Source organism: Tetranychus urticae, chromosome 1 (genome assembly GCF_039701765.1).
Source record: "Tetranychus urticae isolate SD_2017Ah chromosome 1, NJAU_TeUrti_SD_1.0, whole genome shotgun sequence".
NCBI classification, from domain to species: domain Eukaryota; kingdom Metazoa; phylum Arthropoda; class Arachnida; order Trombidiformes; family Tetranychidae; genus Tetranychus; species Tetranychus urticae.
In genome coordinates, this window is record NC_142958.1 from 19,480,293 (window position 1) to 19,499,525 (window position 19,233).

General features: G+C 31.5%; 2 protein-coding genes and 1 long non-coding RNA gene across 5 annotated transcripts; 1 reads left to right on the forward strand and 2 right to left on the reverse strand.

Moving 5' to 3' along the window:
* Positions 1-464: 464 nt before the first annotated feature.
* On the reverse strand, positions 465-2,355 carry LOC107359215 (cytochrome P450 2J4). Its single transcript, XM_015925688.3, has one exon. The coding sequence runs from the start codon at positions 2,158-2,160 to the stop codon at positions 601-603; it is 1,560 nt and encodes a 519-aa protein (XP_015781174.2). The 5' UTR covers positions 2,161-2,355; the 3' UTR covers positions 465-600.
* A 39-nt stretch (positions 2,356-2,394) lies between these two features.
* Positions 2,395-18,374, forward strand: LOC107359302 (uncharacterized). 2 transcript variants are annotated; one of them, XM_089270258.1, is made up of 4 exons: positions 2,395-3,095; positions 5,448-5,647; positions 14,906-15,088; positions 15,775-18,374. In XM_089270258.1, exons 2-4 carry the CDS (start codon positions 5,567-5,569, stop codon positions 18,208-18,210), a joined length of 2,700 nt encoding a protein of 899 aa, XP_089126384.1. In that variant the 5' UTR covers positions 2,395-3,095; positions 5,448-5,566; the 3' UTR covers positions 18,211-18,374. The 2 variants fall into 2 exon arrangements, with proteins under 2 accessions (XP_089126384.1, XP_089126383.1); XM_089270257.1 differs by having other exon boundaries at positions 5,550-5,647.
* On the reverse strand, positions 3,099-5,252 carry LOC107359303 (uncharacterized). 2 transcript variants are annotated; one of them, XR_003081720.2, is made up of 5 exons: positions 4,987-5,252; positions 4,513-4,871; positions 4,040-4,424; positions 3,688-3,980; positions 3,099-3,600 (listed from the first exon to the last, which is right to left on the reverse strand). It is a non-coding gene; the product is annotated as an uncharacterized LOC107359303 (long non-coding RNA). The 2 variants fall into 2 exon arrangements; XR_001568064.3 differs by having other exon boundaries at positions 3,099-3,980; positions 4,987-5,251.
* Positions 18,375-19,233: the final 859 nt, after the last annotated feature.

Below are 19,233 nucleotides of genomic sequence, written 5' to 3' on the forward strand. Positions count from 1 at the left end.
TCATATGCTTTCGTTTTCATGTCTGCAGTCAGAAAGTATTTCAACTAAATCAGATGAAACCCTGAATGCTTTGTCAATATTAAATCATAAGAGTCGATGTTGAGTAATTTGGGTGATAATTTAGATAAACTTCTCAAGCTTAATGAGCTTATTGAATCTATCTGTTATCTGATATAATTTCATTCAATTTCAAGTACAAGTTAAAATTTTCAATTCAGCCTGACGAACGTTAAAATAAATAAAACTCATGATAAGTAATAATTTAAATTCAAGACTTTTCAAGGTTGATTTTCGAGAAACTTTCTATTTCCTTATCAACTGGAAATTTTTTAAACAAGCAATTAGTCCATGTAAATTTTACTCTTTTAAACAATGATTTAATGATCTCAAACAAAAATTTACAAAAGTAGGTATAATCATTGAACTTAATCTATCAACATAATCTATTTAAACACCATTCAGGCTCAATTTTGGAATCAATGTTTATTAAAATTTAAAAGGTTAATCAACCCTTGAAATAAAATTTGCAATGAGAGTATTAAAAATAGAGTAATTTCAGAATAAGAAGAGGTTATAAATATCTGTTGAATAACAAAAAATTCAATCATGGTCGCAAGAACATTCACCGACTTCTTCAAAGATCAATGGTGGTAAATTAGCTGGTCGTCTCGCAACACCAAATTCAGCCTCAGATGATAGTACGGATCCTGGTTGTACTTTTATTTTAAATTTTTGTATAATAAAAGTTACATATAAAAATAATTCCATACTGGCTAAACTTTCACCAGGACAGATTCGTTTACCACCACTAAAGGGCACCAGATGAGGTACTTTAAGAAGTTGCGTTCCATCTTTAGATAAAAATCGAGTTGGATCAAACGTTTCTGGATCTTTAAATAGTTTAGGATCACGATGGACAGACCAGAAGTTGAAGAGCACATAAGTATCCTTGGGAATCAGATATTTTCCAACATATGTATCTTTTGAGGCACGTCTCAGCAAATTGACTGCAAGAACTGAGCCCATACGATGTACTTCATTGATAAAAGCCATTGTGTAGGGCATTCTTGACCGATCAGAATACTCTGGCTGCCTGCTGAAACCAATTGCATGGGCTATCTCTTGTCTGATATTGATTTGCGTGTCAGGGTAGCTCACCAAGTAATACATTATCCACATCATTGTACTTGCTACTGTTTCAATTCCACCTCCATAAAAGGCGACTACATTTCGCTTCAACACTTCCAAATTGAATGTTCCTTCAGGGATTCTTTTTTCTTCTCTTTTTGCCATTTCTTTGAGAAAACCATCAATATAGTCAACAGGATCAGAATCTAAGTTAAGCTCTGCTCGATGTTTATCCACTTCAAGTTGAACAAATTTATCACCATACAAGACAGCTTCAGCGATACGATCCAAATTGCCTTTACCCAAAGCAATGTAAATTTTTGCCAACCAAGGAGCAAAAGCAAGGAGTCCTGCAAATTGATATTCACGGAAAACAGTGTTAATGTGCTCATCCAACTCCGTCTTTGCTGGATCATCGTAGTCGTAGGTATGTCCAAAAACAAGGATAGTAATGTTGTTAGAAACTGAACGACCAATTATTTCACCAAAGTCAACGGGTTTACCCTCCCCGAGAAGCTCGAGAAATTTGTTGATTTCTTCTTTAACCTTAATCTCCAAGGTGCTTTTAGTTAAACCAATTGAGCGAAGGATCTGCATTGATAAACGACGATGTTCTTTCCAGTCCTCACCAGACATTTCAAGAATAGATAAATGATCAATAATACCTGGGAACAGAGTTTGCTCTGGTCGTGCGAGTAAAGCGTCATTTGCAAATGCATCTTTAACATGAGACCATTCACTGACAACAATAACGTTGCATCCTCCCAATTTTAAACGAAATAATGGTCCATATTTTTTGGCCAGTTCATCGAATTGTAGATATGTGTGTTTCTTCATGAAGGGTAAATATCCAAGCAAAGGAAGACCCCATGGTCCAGAAGGCAATTCACCACGACGTTTGATAGATTTACGAACAGCTTTAGCCAGCCAGACTAATCCCCATCCAACCAAAAGGGAGGTCAATGGTATACAAACTTTTGGATAGTGGGAAAGCACTGATCGAGGAACTAATGATACAGATTTTATTAACATTTTTAAAATTGAAATATAAAATATTAAACGTTGAGTAAAAAATTGACCTTCTAAAGCTCAAATCTCTTCTATTAATTTTAAACAGAGACTTGACAACTTTATGTAACAAATTGGCAACCTTGGAAATCCTCAACTCTTTATGGCTGCGCATTAAACAATGATTGACTTAATCAACATTTGGAATTGGCTCTTGCAATTTAACGGATTAAATATGAACCAATCGTGCGTTAAGGTTATTGGTTAAGAAAATTGCTCTTTGCTTTTGAATTTACTTCTTTGTTGATGATTGAGCTCTTTGCTGACTAGTTTAGCACTTGAGCTGACTCTATTAAAAATCACATAAATGGCCAATTACCCGAGATTTTCAAGATCAAGAGACGCATCATCTCAACTAGATTTGAGTGATTCAAAAAAAAGATCTCTAGAAATACACATAATTAACTCTCTAACTCTTGATTTACTCATAATCCTCTCAATACAGCCCCATAGCAGTGAAACTAAATTTATTTCTGTTTGACTTAAATAAATCAATGCAGAAAACTCGAATGCGCTAGGCCGCATAATGTGTCCAAAATTTACCGATTAAATGTTACTTGAATTAACTATTACTATTGGTTATTCTCGATACTAGATGGCGTTACAGTTGGAAATAAACAATTCCCGGCGGTTGCCCATACCGCTGTTATTGTAAAGGTTCCTCTCTATTTACTGAGCAGGCCCTGTTTTGGAGATAGGCACTCCTGTATCCTGTAATAAGGTCATTGAATGAATAAAAATTCACTTTTTAAGTTGAATTCAACGATTGAGTTGAAATCAAACAAATTGTTTGAAACAATTACTGTTCTAGACTTTTAAAGACATATTTCCTTAATTTGCCATCCAATTTATTTTTTTTGACTGATATCTTCAAGCGATGACATTAACAATTGAAAGATGTAAGTAGTGAATTGTTGCTTTTAATATCTCACTCTTTTGCCTGGACTTTGGATAATTCATTTTTAATCTTTGTGACAATTAAAAGACCAGACTTGAATTTTAATATTTCTTCGTTGATTACTCTCTAAAACAGTTTTTTTCGGAAATCTTTTTTAACAATTATCTAAAACCGTCCATCACGTCAAGTTTTAAAGAATGGAAGGAAAAACGAAAAGTGCAATCTGTTAAAGCTGTTGAAATAAAGGTTGAGGATGATGACAGATTACGAGTAAGAGTGTCCAGGTTACTATTAAGCATCAACAAATCATCTCGACAAACAATTATCTAATCATATCTGATTTTAAGAAGAAAGAAGAGTAGAAAAAAAAACAAATTATCCAAAAAAGTATTCTCAATCTTGGTTGAAATTGCTACAGGCACATAGTGTGAGGAAAATGGCCACTCTTAATCAACCTAAAATCCAAACAAACCAAACAAACCAAAGGTTATCGCTGGACTGAACATCTTATGAGTAAAATATTAAACAAGGTGAGGAAGAGAAAAAGGAAAAACATGAGTTGATGGAAAGTAAAATCATATCAAAATTCCCACCATCATAACAGGATCAGGTTTTTGTCCTCCTTGTTTCAACGGTTTACTTTAGCTGGACTTGATTACTGTTATTGCGATGACTGTGAAATTGATTAAGGTAAGGGGGAGAGGGAACTGCAATGAAATGAGGAGAAGCATTGAGAAGTTTTCAGAATGTAAAATATATTACAATACATAATGAAGATTTATGTTGGATTATGTTGATGGAGTTAATGTCATTTCATATTCACAGGCTTCAAGTGGTTGAGTGAGGCCAATAAAACGTAACTTCAACTGGTGCTGATGATTGTATTCTTAGGAAGAGAAGAGATGATTTACATAACAATGATTACAATTAAAATAATATACTCACTATTGAACCTTTGATGAACTTTATTTTCTCAAGAAACATTCTAGAGTCTTAACTTTTGTTGACTTCTGTTTCTTTTCATCTTTTTTATTCTTTCACCTTCAATGAGAAAACAAAACAAGTCAACTCAGTTTCCGTTTAACACCCTTCCTGTTTATCACTTTGATTTCATTCTAATTGTGACTAAATAATGGTATTCCTTAACAATTAAGGTATTACAAGTTGTTAACTTTCTTCCCATCATAGGTATTCATCTCTTTGTAATCCATCTTTATCCATTGGAACCATATCAAAGCTTCTGAATTACTTAGATCTGGTTGATTTGTCAAGATTAACCCAACAGGTGAACAATATTGATTCAAACTGGGTTCAATAGTCATTGTGTATCCTTTAATTGATTCCGAGAAAATACGTTAATCAATCAATAATGTATCAATAATCTTGTAGCTTCATGACAACTTGATGCAGATACTTACCTTGTAATAACACAATCAGGTCAAGTTCAGATGGTAATAAGTCCGAGTGAAGAAAAGAAAAATTAAGACGATGAAGAAAAGGAAATTAAAAGAATGGATAGTTTGGCATAAAATGATCCATGTTAACCATGCATGGTAAACGAATCTGTGATTCACTGATACGTAAAGTTAATCAGCAAAGTCTTCAACCTTTTTTTTTACTGCCGTTGATGAATAGTAAATGAATGGTAGTTACTGTTGTTGTTTTATGAGCACAATTTAAAAAAAGAGAGTGTCAGGGTGGAGTAGAGGTGGGTGGGTAGGAGGAAAGGTGGGAGGAATGGAAGAAGGGTGAAAAAAGGGAAATAAGATGAAGTGATCTAGAAAGAGAGAGAGAAAAGGAGAATGAAGAGAATGAAGATGAATTGTGAATGTGAAAAAGGCATGGAATAGATTGAAACTGGTTTGGTCAGCGTTTACAGTGAAATGTTTTACCTTTTCTCTTCTCATTTGATTCCTGAAAACTGTTAACTTGTTGCAGTAACTTTTGTTGAAATTTATAAACCCGTTACTCATCACTTTAAATCAACAGACAATAAACACCAGCTTAAGAAAACGATAACAAAGATAACAAAATTCAAGAAACATTAGAAAACAAATTCACCACAATGACTGTCAAGTTTATTCTTTTAACCGACATCAGGTTCAATTTTTACCAACTCTTCTAATGTGTCTCTGGTTTCATCCATTGTCTTTATTGTGATAACCATCTCTACTTTAACCTTAGACCTTGTTAACCTTCTGATTAATCCATTTGCCATCTGGTTTTTGTTTCTTATCAATTTTCCCACATAACCTTTCATCTTACATTAATTGGAAGCCACAATCAATGGAATAATTTAACCTTTTTGACTAATTTTGTTTTTCGTTTCACCATTTTTTTGAACCTCTCAAAGTTGAATCCATTTTTACCCTTTTTGCTTGATATTTCATCTTTTTAACTGTTTCCATCCAATAACGGATTTATTTTGGATTAAATTGAAATTAATTCAACCAAGTGTTTACCACTGACAAAATGGATAACAAGGATTCAGATGATCTTGTCATTTCTGGTTACCTTTACATTCCAAGTCAATCTTTTCTCAAATTAAAGCAGGTAAGTCCAATTATTTTATATTCAATCTTATTCTCACATTTACCAACTTTGTTGACATTTTGTTGGTGGTCACTATAAACTTTAAACATGCTCGCTTTACCTTTCCATTTTAATTGTGATATGATTATTGTTATTAATAATAACTTATTATTAAGCCATTAAGGATCAAGTTTCCATGCTGTAGTTTACCTTCTCTGCTTGATATCTCATCATCTGTCAACATCAATTTATATCATTTCTCTTTTCGCCTTAATATTGCTTGAACATACCAAAAGCACCAAATATTTCAACAAATATCATCTATACAAAGGATCGGCAATTCATTAACTTCATCATTATTCCCATCTTATATCATTAACACCAGATTTTAACTATTTTATCCTCTTATCTTGTTAACCATTCATTGCAATCTTTGTAAATCTTTGATCAGCACCGTTTTAATTGAATATCTGATGAAATCTGAGCCAAGAATAAATGAATCGAAACTATGAAATTCAGTTTTTTTTCAACCATAAATTGTAATCATATGATTTAAACTGTTGAAACAAACAAATTCAAATTGAACTTAAAAGGAGTCCTTTTTCCCATTTGCAGGCTTGCCCTTTTCATCGAACCAATTTCAATAATGATCAATCCAAATAAGGTTGATAAACAGAAATCAAAAAATTTTATTAATGATTTAATCCTACGCACTTGAAACAATTAGATTATCCTCAGTCAAATTGATTAAGAATAATTGTTTATCAACCTTTATTTGTTGACAATTTGAAGGTTAATCCAAATTGAAAGCTTGTCCAATCTGTTATAATGTAAAACCACTGCAACTGTAACAATCTGTGGGTCGCTATTGAAGTTACAAGCCAATGGGCAGTAATTCAATATTTACCTTTTCTTTGTCCTTACCGTCCATCATTATTATTAGATTTTAATCAATCATTAAATTGGCATTTTTACGGTTACATCTTGCTGTTTTGATTGTACATTAAATGTGCTCAATCAAATTCATGACCAATAAGCCAATATTGAGAGGAAAGGGAAAATACTTTCAACTGTTGAGCTTAAAAAGGTAAAAGGCTAAAGACACTGGTCAATCCATTATGACCCAAATTGTGGCTTAAATTGCACCTTAATTTTAGGGTGAAAATTAGATTTGATGATAGGAATTTTCTGATAGAATGAAAATGCGAAAAGATCTATCAATCAAATACATCAAATATAATGATACCAATCAATAATTTTATCTTCATTTCCATTCAACATGATACTATTACTATTCACAATTTAATGATAAAATAATGACGTCTATTCGTTAATTAACATAAGAATTTGCATTTTCTCAATCAAATTCAAAGTCCCGTATCAATGATATTATGAATAAACCCACAATATTTTCACTAATTAAACTTGTTGCATCCAAACTATCATTAAACATCAAAAGGAACCAGCAAAATAATCTTAAAAAAAACAAGCCATTTTGTATCATGTTAACATGATTCCTTGGTTCATTGGTTGGTAGACAAAAATACTGACCATTTTGTTCACTAATCAAGTTAAACAATGAAACTCTAACCCCATAATTTGTTGATTGCTGTAAATAGCCGATAATTGAATAACTCAAAAAGTGAGACAATTTTTGGCATAACTTTTGGGTTGAGAGCAAAAGCTAAACCCAATTTAAAGACAATGACAATTACCATTCCATCATCAATCATTGCAGTTAACTATCACAATTAACCTTTTTTCATACACTTTTTACCTTTCGATAACTTTTTTTTCATTAAATAATTCAGATGATGGATTGGTTAACAAGAACCTTTCAATGACATCTTTGATACTTTGCTTGTAAAAACAAGCAACTTGACCAATTTGTCAACCACATATTCAACAGTCCATGTCATGAGATATCATTGTAACTGTTTATCAAATTATTAAATTATCCAAGAATTATGTTGATTGTTGAGGTTAGCATTTTAATTGTTTTAAATTAACCTTTACCTTTACTCTGAATCATCTGGTAATATTTACAAATTCAATGTTTACAAGGTTAATGTTCACATAAGTAGAAACCAGATGATGATAATGATGATAAATTGTATTTAAGGAATTTTGCTTTTACCAGAAAAAAAAGAAATTAAATGAAATGATTTAAAATTACATTTTGCTTGAACCGGTAAACATTTGACCTGAATCACGTTGTCCTTTAAGGCATTTTTTGCTTATCAAATTTAGTTTTGTTTAGCAACTGGTAAAGAAAGGTTTACAATAAAAATAATGATAATAATAATATTAATGGTAAAGAATGAATAATGTTCAATTGTGTGCAGGAAAAGTGTTTTCATGAATGATTCCAAACAACATGCTTGTTGATTGTGTTGACAAGCTCTTGATTTTGTTTGGTTGGCCTCAAAAGGCGAAAACATTAACGACAAGAACATCAATATTTGGTGGTAAAAAAAAATGTCAAAGGCGGAAGCACCTTAACTCAACAATAATCATAATGATAATCATACGGTCAACAACAATAATGACGATAATTAGGTATCAAAAAAAGAGTCCAGATTGATGTTGATCATTTTGTATTTGATTAACAAAAACCATGAAATATTCAGCTTATTGTTGAACCATCAGGAAGTGTGTTTGATAAAAGTGGATAAAAGATACGATTCTGTTAATAGATAAGTTCACCTTTAGTGATGTTGATAGGATCAGTTGGCTGATCAAAACAAACAGTTATCAATTCTGGTCAACACAAATTATTACTTTTAGCAAAGGTTGTTTCAGTGAAAATTCACTGATTTGTTTGCTTCTTAATTTTGCTTCTTCCGAATCTGCCAATTGTAAATTGCTTTTGAGATTCATTGATAACTCACAAGGAAAGTTTTCCAACGCTTCGAAACGATTGCTATTATTAGCGTGCCATTCAAGCTTAAAACTAACAATAGAGTTCCATGTCTTTTGATTCGCACGAATGTTTGTGAAACGCCATTTATTGTCCATTAACGTTTAGTGTTGGTATACATTAATCAATGAGATAAGCAATGGTGTGAGTCCATAGCGATGAGCCTTTAGTTTCACTCATTACCATACTAACATGTAGAAACATTGATTTTTGATATTTTTTTCTAGTTTACCTCAGCGACCTGAAAGATTTTGAGATAACTAGATAATCATAGAAGCTGGTTGTTTTGCGATGAAAAGATTGATTTTTATTCGAAGCGATTGGAACACTTCTAAATATTTTAAAACGCCTTCACCAGTTTATTGTTGATCTGATATCGGCAGTGACTTACTTTCCTATGAACTCAACATCAGTTTCCTCTGGAGCCAATGACTCTTCTCGTTGGAAACAATGAGCCGCTGAATTGATGGTGCAGAGGTTATATGAATGATCGTGTGAAGCCAGGTCGACCAGACATATACTTGATGAAATGTGGGTTTGAAATTACGGAGGAATGATTGTATGATTTGAACGCCTTTTGGAAATGAAGATTTCTGATCAAGATGACAGGATGAAATTCCTATGAAAGTCGCCTTTGCATAACTTTTGAATTGAGATTAATCGTTGAAAATGAAAACAAGAGCAATAAATTGTGTTAAAAGGTTTCTAAATAAAGAAGCTGATGGGCTGATAATGATAGTTTTGTTGTTGATGAAGATGAGACAAAGTGAATAGATAGTCACAATTTGAAATTGTAATTGTAGTAACCATGAATAACTTAACCTGATTCACAATGCACCAACAAGTTGAATAACAAAAAAAACAAAATATAAACTAAATTAAGACACACACACACCACACATTACAGAACAAAACAATTCTGTTGATAATTTTTTGTCTCCAATTGTAATACCTGTAATTGACCCTCTCTCTTTACCAATTACCATTATTACAATTGCCTTTCACTATTAACTAACTAGCAACAAGTTGTCCATTAACATCATCATGATCAACATGAAAAACACTTTTGTCTCCTTTCAAGGTATTTTGCCATAAAAAAATGCTGATGATCGTTATAATCATGAAGCTTCTTGTCTCAGAAACCATCATCATCACCATCATAATCAGCACGTTTTCAACACTGATTACAAGTTAATCAGCAACGCACTGTCATTAAACTAAATATAATGACAGTTTAACATAAGCGTCAAATCACTATTAACAACACACACATCTTTCAAGGAAACCTTCAATCAATGGAAAAATTGAAAACCAAAATCACAGATAACCAGATATTTCATGGATAATCAGGAAAAAATGGATTAACTTGATTCCCTTAAAATTGAAAGCTTTAATTGCTACTGAATTACAATTAAAATATTTCCATTCTTTCCAAGTTTAATTACGTGATTAAATGTTTAAATTGATCAATCATGTTTACATGTTTACTGGTTTACAAATGTATTGTAATATTTTCATGATCAATGTTATTTATGCCTATTAGCCTCAACAATAAACACAACAATCAATAGACAATTGAGGCTATCATTAATAAAATACAAACGTGAGAAGAAGTTAATCAACTATTAAATAGCAACAATTAACCTTGACTATCAACTTGCACTTTCACATTGTTACCAAAATTCAATTGATTGTTATTAATCCTTTTCCCAATAACGAAATAAAGCAATTTTGGAATCAAATTATCAAGTGATGATTATTGTGATTAACAATATTTTTGAGAATCAAAATTTACTATTTACTCTGTTTGCGGTTTTTCAACTCTTTTCAACCTGAATCTGGTGAAAAGTAAAAGCAATCAAATGATATTACAATACAAAGTTATCAATCAAACAACTGTTAGAGGAAAAAGGTTTTACGTTTTCAGTCTCTTAACTCATTAATCAATTGTCTTGACCAGGTTAACCATTGCCTTGAGGTGAAATTGATTTACCTTGATTAACTGAAAGCCTGTGATTGCCTTTTATTCATCAACTTTCAAACCCATTTGTAAGCAACAATTTGAAAAGGTTTAAAAGTAATCAACACTAAATGCTTTCTAATCCAGAGTATCATTCAGTATTTATCCTGTTCAAGTCAATTCATTGTTTTAATGAAATTCACTTAATGGTTAATCATTTATAAGCTAATCAACACTGAAATGTGTTGAAATGAAAATACAATTAAATCCATCATTATAATCATCAGCAACACCATTAACCAGCCTGACCATTTTCATAATCAAATTAACCCAAACTCATTGTAGGCTTTCAATTTGTTAACGTTTAATGAATGGTTCAATCTCATTTTGATTAAAGCCAATTGTTATTAATTCAAATGCCGAGTTCATTTGTTGCTATTTTAAAATGTAAATTGTTCAATTTGATTATTAAATTGAGGCTCATCATTGAACTTGTCTAGAGTTAATCCAATTGATAATGTGTTATTGTTATTACCGTTGACCTCAAACATTGTCATGAATAGATTGTGTTTATAATCAAATTTCGAATGATTGTTCCATTAATAGTGATTCAGTTTTAATGACAAATCCGGAAATTTAAATTTTCCATTCAAATTGTGATTCTTTGAGTCAAATTCAAATTTCCCAACAAAACCAGTATCGTGTGTTGATATCATTTTGGTTACTTTTGCCATTCAATTTTTACCCAATTGTAAATGTTTTTTTTTCATTCAAAAGTCAAATTCAATACAACTTTAGACTTTTTCAATGAGATTGAAATGTTAATCATGAAGTCGATGATTAATTGTTGAATTTTCATGTTAAATTGGATTCTCTACAAATCCAATTAGCTTTATTTGTCTAACTGAAAGTTATTTTACCAATTCCTGGTTTCAACTCACCCTGCAGGCCTTTTCTCACGGCCTCTTGTCAATAATATAATCTTATAATTAACACTAATCACACTAATCATCTTCATTTACTTTAATGATCAACCTTTAATCTTTCCTCTTGTTTCACTTTGATTCACCTTTTTTTATCCCAAAATTAATCTTACCTTCACTTTTAACCAGAAAAAGTAAAATCAAATGGCTTCCATTAGTTTGATATATAAATATTGCCTCTTAAAATGAAAAGTCTCTTAATTGCTACTAAACTATTTCCGATAATTATGATAATTATGCAAATTAAAGGGAAGATTTTTTATCAAATTAGAAATGATTAGGCAATGGTTTCATTTGTTTGTTTAAAAATGGTTAAATTTATTTCGATTGATCCAAATTGAGTCCGATCAACAACCTTTCAAGCCTCAGTCCATTGTGTTTGCCTTTGTGCGATCGGTAAATGTTTCAATCTAAATGTGCAAAAATGATTAACATTAGTATTTGAAAATTAGCTAACAATCAACTTTTAAACAAGAAACATTATCTGAGATGATTGAAGAGTTTTCCTGAAAATCTGATGAACAGCTATTTTCTTGCTTCATAACACGCTTCATTCCCTCAACTAGCGACAAAAATTATCAGATCACTTTTGACTGATTCAATGAATCAACAATTGATGCTGCTGATGGCACTGTTTGTGATAAACAATTACAAGCCAAATCGATCGAACCAACTGACATTAACTGGACTCGTTATCAGTTGATCGTTGATCAATTAAGCGTTAAAATTGCTTTAATCTTCATCACAATCTATCCATTTGTCAATTCAATAAAAGCTTTCCATTTTACTCTAATGAACCCATTAACATTGAATATTCAGGTTCAACTTGAGATCTCAATTTCAAGCTAAATCAACATTAAAACACAAAAATTTCACTTCCATTACTCACACTTGTCAGTCACTAAGTGTTGAAATGATCACTGATGGAAAGGTTGAAACTTCATGTTGATATTCGGATAGAAAACGCCAAAAAAATGCTAAAAAATGGATTCATTGAAATATTTCAAAAAATGTTTTTCAAAATGATCCAAAGAACTAATTTCACTCTCAAATTATGCCAACTTTTCAACGAGTTTAACGAGTTATTAGACAATCTTGTTTAATTGTTAAAGAGATTATCCAAGATTTATGATCAAACGAGCAATTTATATGCTAATAACTGTTCATCAAATGATTAATTTTCATCTCAAGCTAATGACTCTGTTGTTTATGAAATAGATTAATTCATTTGATCTCAATTTGTTGAATATTTTCCCAAATTGTGTAAATAAATTATTCATTAATTTTATCGCCTTCTCAGTGAATAGTTAACACTGATTTTGAATGCAACAATTAACTGATTATCTGATATCATCATTGTTATGAGCAGCAATTAAACACTTTTGTTTCTCAACATCAAGATATTCAACAATTGATGCCAAATGAGTTGAAACTTTTCCCTGATGTTCATCAACTAAAGATGATTTTGTCGTAAAAGATCAACTAATTATCAATATTTTTACTCCGAATTAAAATAATTAACTTTAATGTTCAATCTTTCAAAGTTAACCTGAATACGGATTGGAATCTTAATCTTAAACCAGATTTCCTTATCCTTTATTAATCTGTTAATCATAATGAAACAATCCATCAACTACTGGTAAACATTGTTAAATTGTCAGCGAAAAGATGAAACACTTTGATTAGCCTAAACGTGCTCAGATTGATTAATTGAAAATTAGTTCAATTGTGCAAATCAATTAAAGTGAATACGATGAAAATTTAAAGATAATCAATCACGATCAGTGAGAGAAAATAAGGAAAAAATTGATTTATTAATCAAGGAAAGATGTTATTTCATTGTTTTATGGTGTTTTTGCTCAGACAAAATCAACCCAATAAACAAAACAATGATTAGCTGTAAATTTGATTGATTTTATTAATTAGTAAACAATCAAATGAGATCATCAAATCAACATTGAATACGTGATTAACAGTCAACTGGAAGCTTCAAGTTTACAATTTAAATCATTGATTAGTTGAAATGTAAATCAATCAAGCAATTTAAATGAGTGACAAGAGCGCATAAATAATGACAACATCTTCATATTTATCCATAAAAACCATCAGAGTAAACATGTTTCTTCCTATTCCTGCGTTAATCAAGATCAACATTGCACGTCTTATTCACGCTCTAATTAATAATGATTAACAGGGAAGCTTCAACAATTAATCGTTGCTTTAATTTTAAATTCATTGCTTATCTGACTCTGGAATCATTGGTGAATGAAATGATGAACAACAAGAAAAGGTTTCATTTTTACAACAACAAAATATTTCCATTTTTACTTGACTGTGAACAATAATCATAATAATGGGTTTGCTTTTGTTTTAACCATTTTTGTTACATTCATTAAAAATCTCAACCTTTTTATTCACCTTCTAATCCGTGATTCTGTAGATCAGATATTTCCAGCTTTTCCATGATGATGATGATAATGAAGTATAATGTAGAGTGAAAGAGATAATCAAAATCATTGATTAAAAGTCTAATGTTTTTAAGGTGTTAGTCTCGCCTCATCATCGTTTTGTTAAATATCATTAATCATAACCATATTTAAAGGAAAACATTGTTAACCTTTTTTGCTTTATCTCAATGAAACATTTCCGCTTTTCATTTGATAAATGAACAGGTAACATTTGATGAATGCAAATGCTTGTAATTCAACATCTTTTGTTGTTCCAGTGAATGAAACTGATACTCTTGTTTCATCATTACTCTCACACATGTAACCATGAAACCTGACAAGAAACACCTTCAGACAGATTATAATGATAATTGAACATTTTTGGTTAAACAATTTAACAGCAAATTCAAGATAACAAATGAGCGAGTCAAGAGTAGGCCCAAAATATCTGAACAATTTCAATATTTACTTTGATTCCTTTGACTTTTACTTGCGACTTTCACTTTGAATGTGAAATGACAATTAACTCAATCATTTCAATAATAATCTTGGAACGGAAACAATTTCAATAAAAGACAGGTCAAGTGCAAAATTAATTTCTTGATGATTAGTGCAGATTGAATCATTACAATTGAAAAATTGATGGAATTTCATTTTTACCGTTTTCTCTCATAACTTGGCCAGTAATCAATAAACAATAAAGCTGTATTCATTATCAAATGGACATTTCCTTGAGTTAATGTGTTTTTCTTGCTTCAAAATGACCATTCAAACCCGATGCCTGAAAAGGTTAACCTTTCTGAACACCTTTAAATGTCAACAAAGCGTAATGTCATTATTTGAGTAAACACTTTCTACTGTTTAACAATCTTGATTTCAATTAATTTTAATGATTACTTTTTTCCCCTAATTTCCTTCTTCTGTATTTCATTTTACCTCATCTAACCTGTCGATTCTCTTGGTGTCCAGTCTTGGAGTAAAAAATATTTCGCTCTCTATAAACGCAGTTCAAGTGGCATTCAACGGTTAGAGTTGTTTGATAGTCAAGAGTCACATTTAAAAAAGTCCAACACATTAATCAAGATAATTGCTCTCAACGAGTGTCACAAGGTTTCAATTACAACTCACAAACAGCAATCAAATGTATTTGAGGTAAGTTGACCAGCTTCAAAGCTTTACATTTTTACATATTTGCAATGGGAAAAGACGTAAACAGATCTGCTTTTCATCACAATTTCAAATCAAACATTGACCATGATTGATTTGAAATTAGGTGAATTTAGGCGAGGTTTGGATAGTTTGATGACTAAATTGTAGACAACAATTGAAGGTGGATTATATGTTAATAAAATACAATAATGAAAATATTATTGGACTTTGAATGTTGATGGATAAACACAGTTTATTGAGAGTAAGAAAATTTCAGCTCATTATTGTAGTAAAGAAAAATTGTGTAAAACCTTGACAAGGAATTTCATTGATCATGATATAATGAATGAGAAATGAATTGATTGGAATCACAAAAAAATTTAATCCAAGAGTAGCATAAAAAAATGAGTTTACAAATAATCTTTGATTGGTTTGAATGTATTTACATTTATACTTTTTCAATATCAATTCAATTTCATTTCATTTTGTCGTGCTGACTTTCAACTTTTCATGATGATAATGATTGCTTGATTGTAACAAAATTAGCTCACTTTGATCATTTGCAGTTAGTCGGATAAAGCTAATGTTACCAGATTAAATTGACTTTATTACAATCGTCTTTTCACCTTGACTTTCATTCATTCCTTTAATACCGAATCTAACATTTTTTTTGTTCTGTTTGTTTACAGATACGAACTCGAGAAGCCGTTCATTTATTTTCAGCGGAAACTTATCAACAAATGCAGTTGTGGTTAGAAGCACTGAGATCAGTCGCATTTGCAATCGATAACAACTCGCCATCTAGAGCCATTAGTAATACACCAGCAAAGTCACCAGGAGTTATTAATTGTAAATCAATACCAGAAGCTGTAACGGTAACTGTTAATGGTCCAAATAAAGACAAGCCATTAACCAATTGCCATAATCACCATCATCCAAGGCTGGATAAAGATGCCTCAATTAATCACGTCTGTGTACTTACAGCTAATAGTAACAATCAGTCGATTCCTCAACAAGAGGAAAATATGCTTTACTCTTCGGTTGATGCTCCTGACTTGTATAATGTTAAGTTAGTTATTTCTGAGGCTACAATTAGATGTAAATTAGCAGCAACAGATTACTATTTAGTCTTGACTTCTGTGTCAATATCACTGGCTGAAAAATTACCAGACACCCGACAAGGAAAAATCTTGTGGACTTGGCCGTATCGTCATATACGTCGCTATGGTTGTACTAAGGATGGCTTTAGTCTAGAAGCGGGGCGAAAATGTTTAACTGGAGAAGGTTTATTTTCGTTTATTACCTCGGATGGTTCGGCCATTTTTAAATGTGTAGCAAGTCATGTAACAAGTTTAAAGACAACTTCGCCAAATGGTGTTTTTCCAGTTCCTCGTTCATCACCTATCGAGCTATCAGCCACTTCATCGTCTGTACCAGCATCAACTACCGTGACTACTTCGTCTTCTTCCTGTTCAACTGTAATGTCAACAAATGAAAAGACAGAAGTATCAAATTGTAAACAATCAAACCCTTGCCAACAAACATTCTCACCTAATAAAGTAACATTTGATGGACAAACTGCTAATTCAAATATTAATGCCGTCACGTCTCTTCCAACACAGTCGACATCCTCGTCGTCCTTATCAATGCCAAAATCAAATCCTTCACAACAAACCAATGCTACATCAGGATCCATTTTAACTGTTGCAGCCAACGGTTCACCAGATAAAACAGTAACCAATTCAACAACCTCAAGCCAGTCTGAACAATTAAGTACTGTCAGCAATACTAATTTTCGTCATTATCAACGTCCATCTTCACCTAAACCTCCAACATTACCTAGAGGTGCTCGTCCCAACCAACGAGAGTCAGCTAATCAAAACGGTGTTACTTTTGGCACTAATCATTCAACGAATGGCAAGCAAAATCCAAAGCCAAATAATCATTATAACAATCAAATAGCGCAGCCCAAAATGAATGAATTAAGTTTTGAGACTCACAAAATGGTTAAACCGAATGAAGCTTTGAGCAATTCACTGCAAGCGAAAAAAGAAGCAAATTCAATGGTCACTTTGAACCCAATGGATTCAGTTACTATATTACCTCAAGAAAACGGGTTGATAATTATTTCAGATGAAATGAGGAATGGACAGTCAATAATTAAGCCACCTCGACGTGGTCGATTCAATTGTGATGGTAAACAATTAACTTTCAACCTTTCAGATGGTTCTATTGAAACTCTCGCCATTCCTGTTACAATTGTTGATCCATTATATGAAGATCCCATTTTTGTCTCAAGAGAAGAGTTGTTTGGCCTAAAGGCTGAAGATAAAGAGGAAAACCATTATGAAATTCCTGTAATTGTTAATGGTAATGTCAACAATGATAATGATTCGTCTACTCATAATTATGAGCAAGTAACAATCACAAATAATGGACTCATCGAGATTGGCTATGATCGTAAAATAATTTCAACAGTTGATGGTAAAACTGTAAATGAAAAGCTTCCTCGTATCCATCCTCAAGTTTCACGTTTAACTTCAGTAATTAGATCAATGTTTACCGGTAATTTGGGTAATATTGTTAACTCTCGTAAATCTGTTAAATTGGAAAAATTTTCTCAATCATCTTCATCAAGTGAAGGAAGTTATAGCTCATTATCAAGTGGACCAACTGTTAGTGGATCAATATCATTTGAAGTAAACAAACAAGAATCTGGATCTGAATCTTCCAATGAATCGCCATACTCGGAAATTTGTGATTTACCAGAGAGCAATTCGCTCGATGACAAAGTTGATTATGTTAATCAAAAAGCAAAACATCATTTAATAAATATTTACTCAAATAGGAAAGACAACAAAGTCCACGGAAATGATTCAAACAATTCCAATGGATGCCTTTCCATTGTAAAAAACTGCATCACAACTGATTTAGATGAAGGTGATTATGTAAATTTAATGCCAGAAGATTCAGTCAAATCAACAATTAGCAATAATAAAGCTTCACGTATTGTTATTAATGGTTCATCAAATGATAAATGCTCACCGAATCCTGATCATTACATTCAAAATGACGCTGAATATGCTCTTATAATGAAAAGATCAATTAGTTGTGATAAATTGTAAATAACTGTTCGGATAATTTTTTTCTAGATCAATGAGACTGATTTAAAATGTTTATAATCAATTATTATTGTTAATTTGTAAGTGATACATTTGCATATGTAAACTGGACTAGTCTTGCAATTCAATTAAAATGTCAACTAATATTAAAGACACATTTTCCATTGAATCAATTATAAGAAACGATTAATTTTTGATCATTTTACTTGTTAAATTTGATTAGTGTTTCACAAAGCCTTGAGCCACTCAAGTTGAATGAGAAATCAACTGGAAAATCTTTCGAGTTTCAACTCTTGGATCAAAAGTTGAAAATGAATCAGAATTGGAATTGGAATTATTTTACTTTAATTTCCATTGAAATCGCATGGTCAAGTTTATCAAAGTCATTTAACTTTGAAACATTCATTAATTGGTGACAACAATCAGTTGCACTTACAAATGCAAGAAGTGCCATCTACTTTTATAAAAATCAACTTCGTTTATCGCAAATTTCAAAATATACTGCCATCTACCAATACTATTTAATAATATCAAAATCCATTAAACCAAATGAATTCTCTTAATTTTTGGAAGTTATTTTAATCTATTAAAATGTTAAATACGAAGCATTTTTATCCTTGACGCTTGTTTGTGCTAATGAGCTATGAACCAGAACACAGATTTAGTTGAGCTCACTAGATTGAAGAGCCATAAATTCAGAGTTTCTTAAAGCAACATTTTAGGTTAAATCTCCTCTAATTAAGATGAATTGAAAATCATAAGCTATTTTGCGAGTGGTGAAGTATCTGGTAGGTGACCGTAAAACGTAAATTTACAATGTTAAAATTAAAGGATACTCAATTAATTTAAGAGTCAGAGAGTTGAGATCATATGCTCATACTCTTCGAATAGTTAATTAACTTTTGTTTAGACAATTGAAGAAGTATTCATAAATAATTAATACGTAACCTTACCTATTTATACAAAACTAATGAAAAAGCCAACAGTAAATGCTAACCAGAGGGAAATGCTAAAGGGTTTAACTGT

What these genes read in the sequence shown, in the direction of transcription:
- LOC107359302 (XM_089270257.1), top strand. Translation starts at nt 3,074, where the DNA reads ATGACATTAACAATTGAAAGAT. An exon ending in CTTTTCTCAAATTAAAGCAG is followed by an intron (nt 5,648 to 14,905) that starts GTAAGTCCAATT and finishes CTTGGTGTCCAG; the next exon opens with TCTTGGAGTAAAAAATATTT. An exon ending in AGCAATCAAATGTATTTGAG is followed by an intron (nt 15,089 to 15,774) that starts GTAAGTTGACCA and finishes GTTTGTTTACAG; the next exon opens with ATACGAACTCGAGAAGCCGT.
- LOC107359215 (XM_015925688.3), bottom strand. Translation starts at nt 2,160, where the DNA reads ATGTTAATAAAATCTGTATCATTAGTTCCTCGATCAGTGCTTTCCCAC.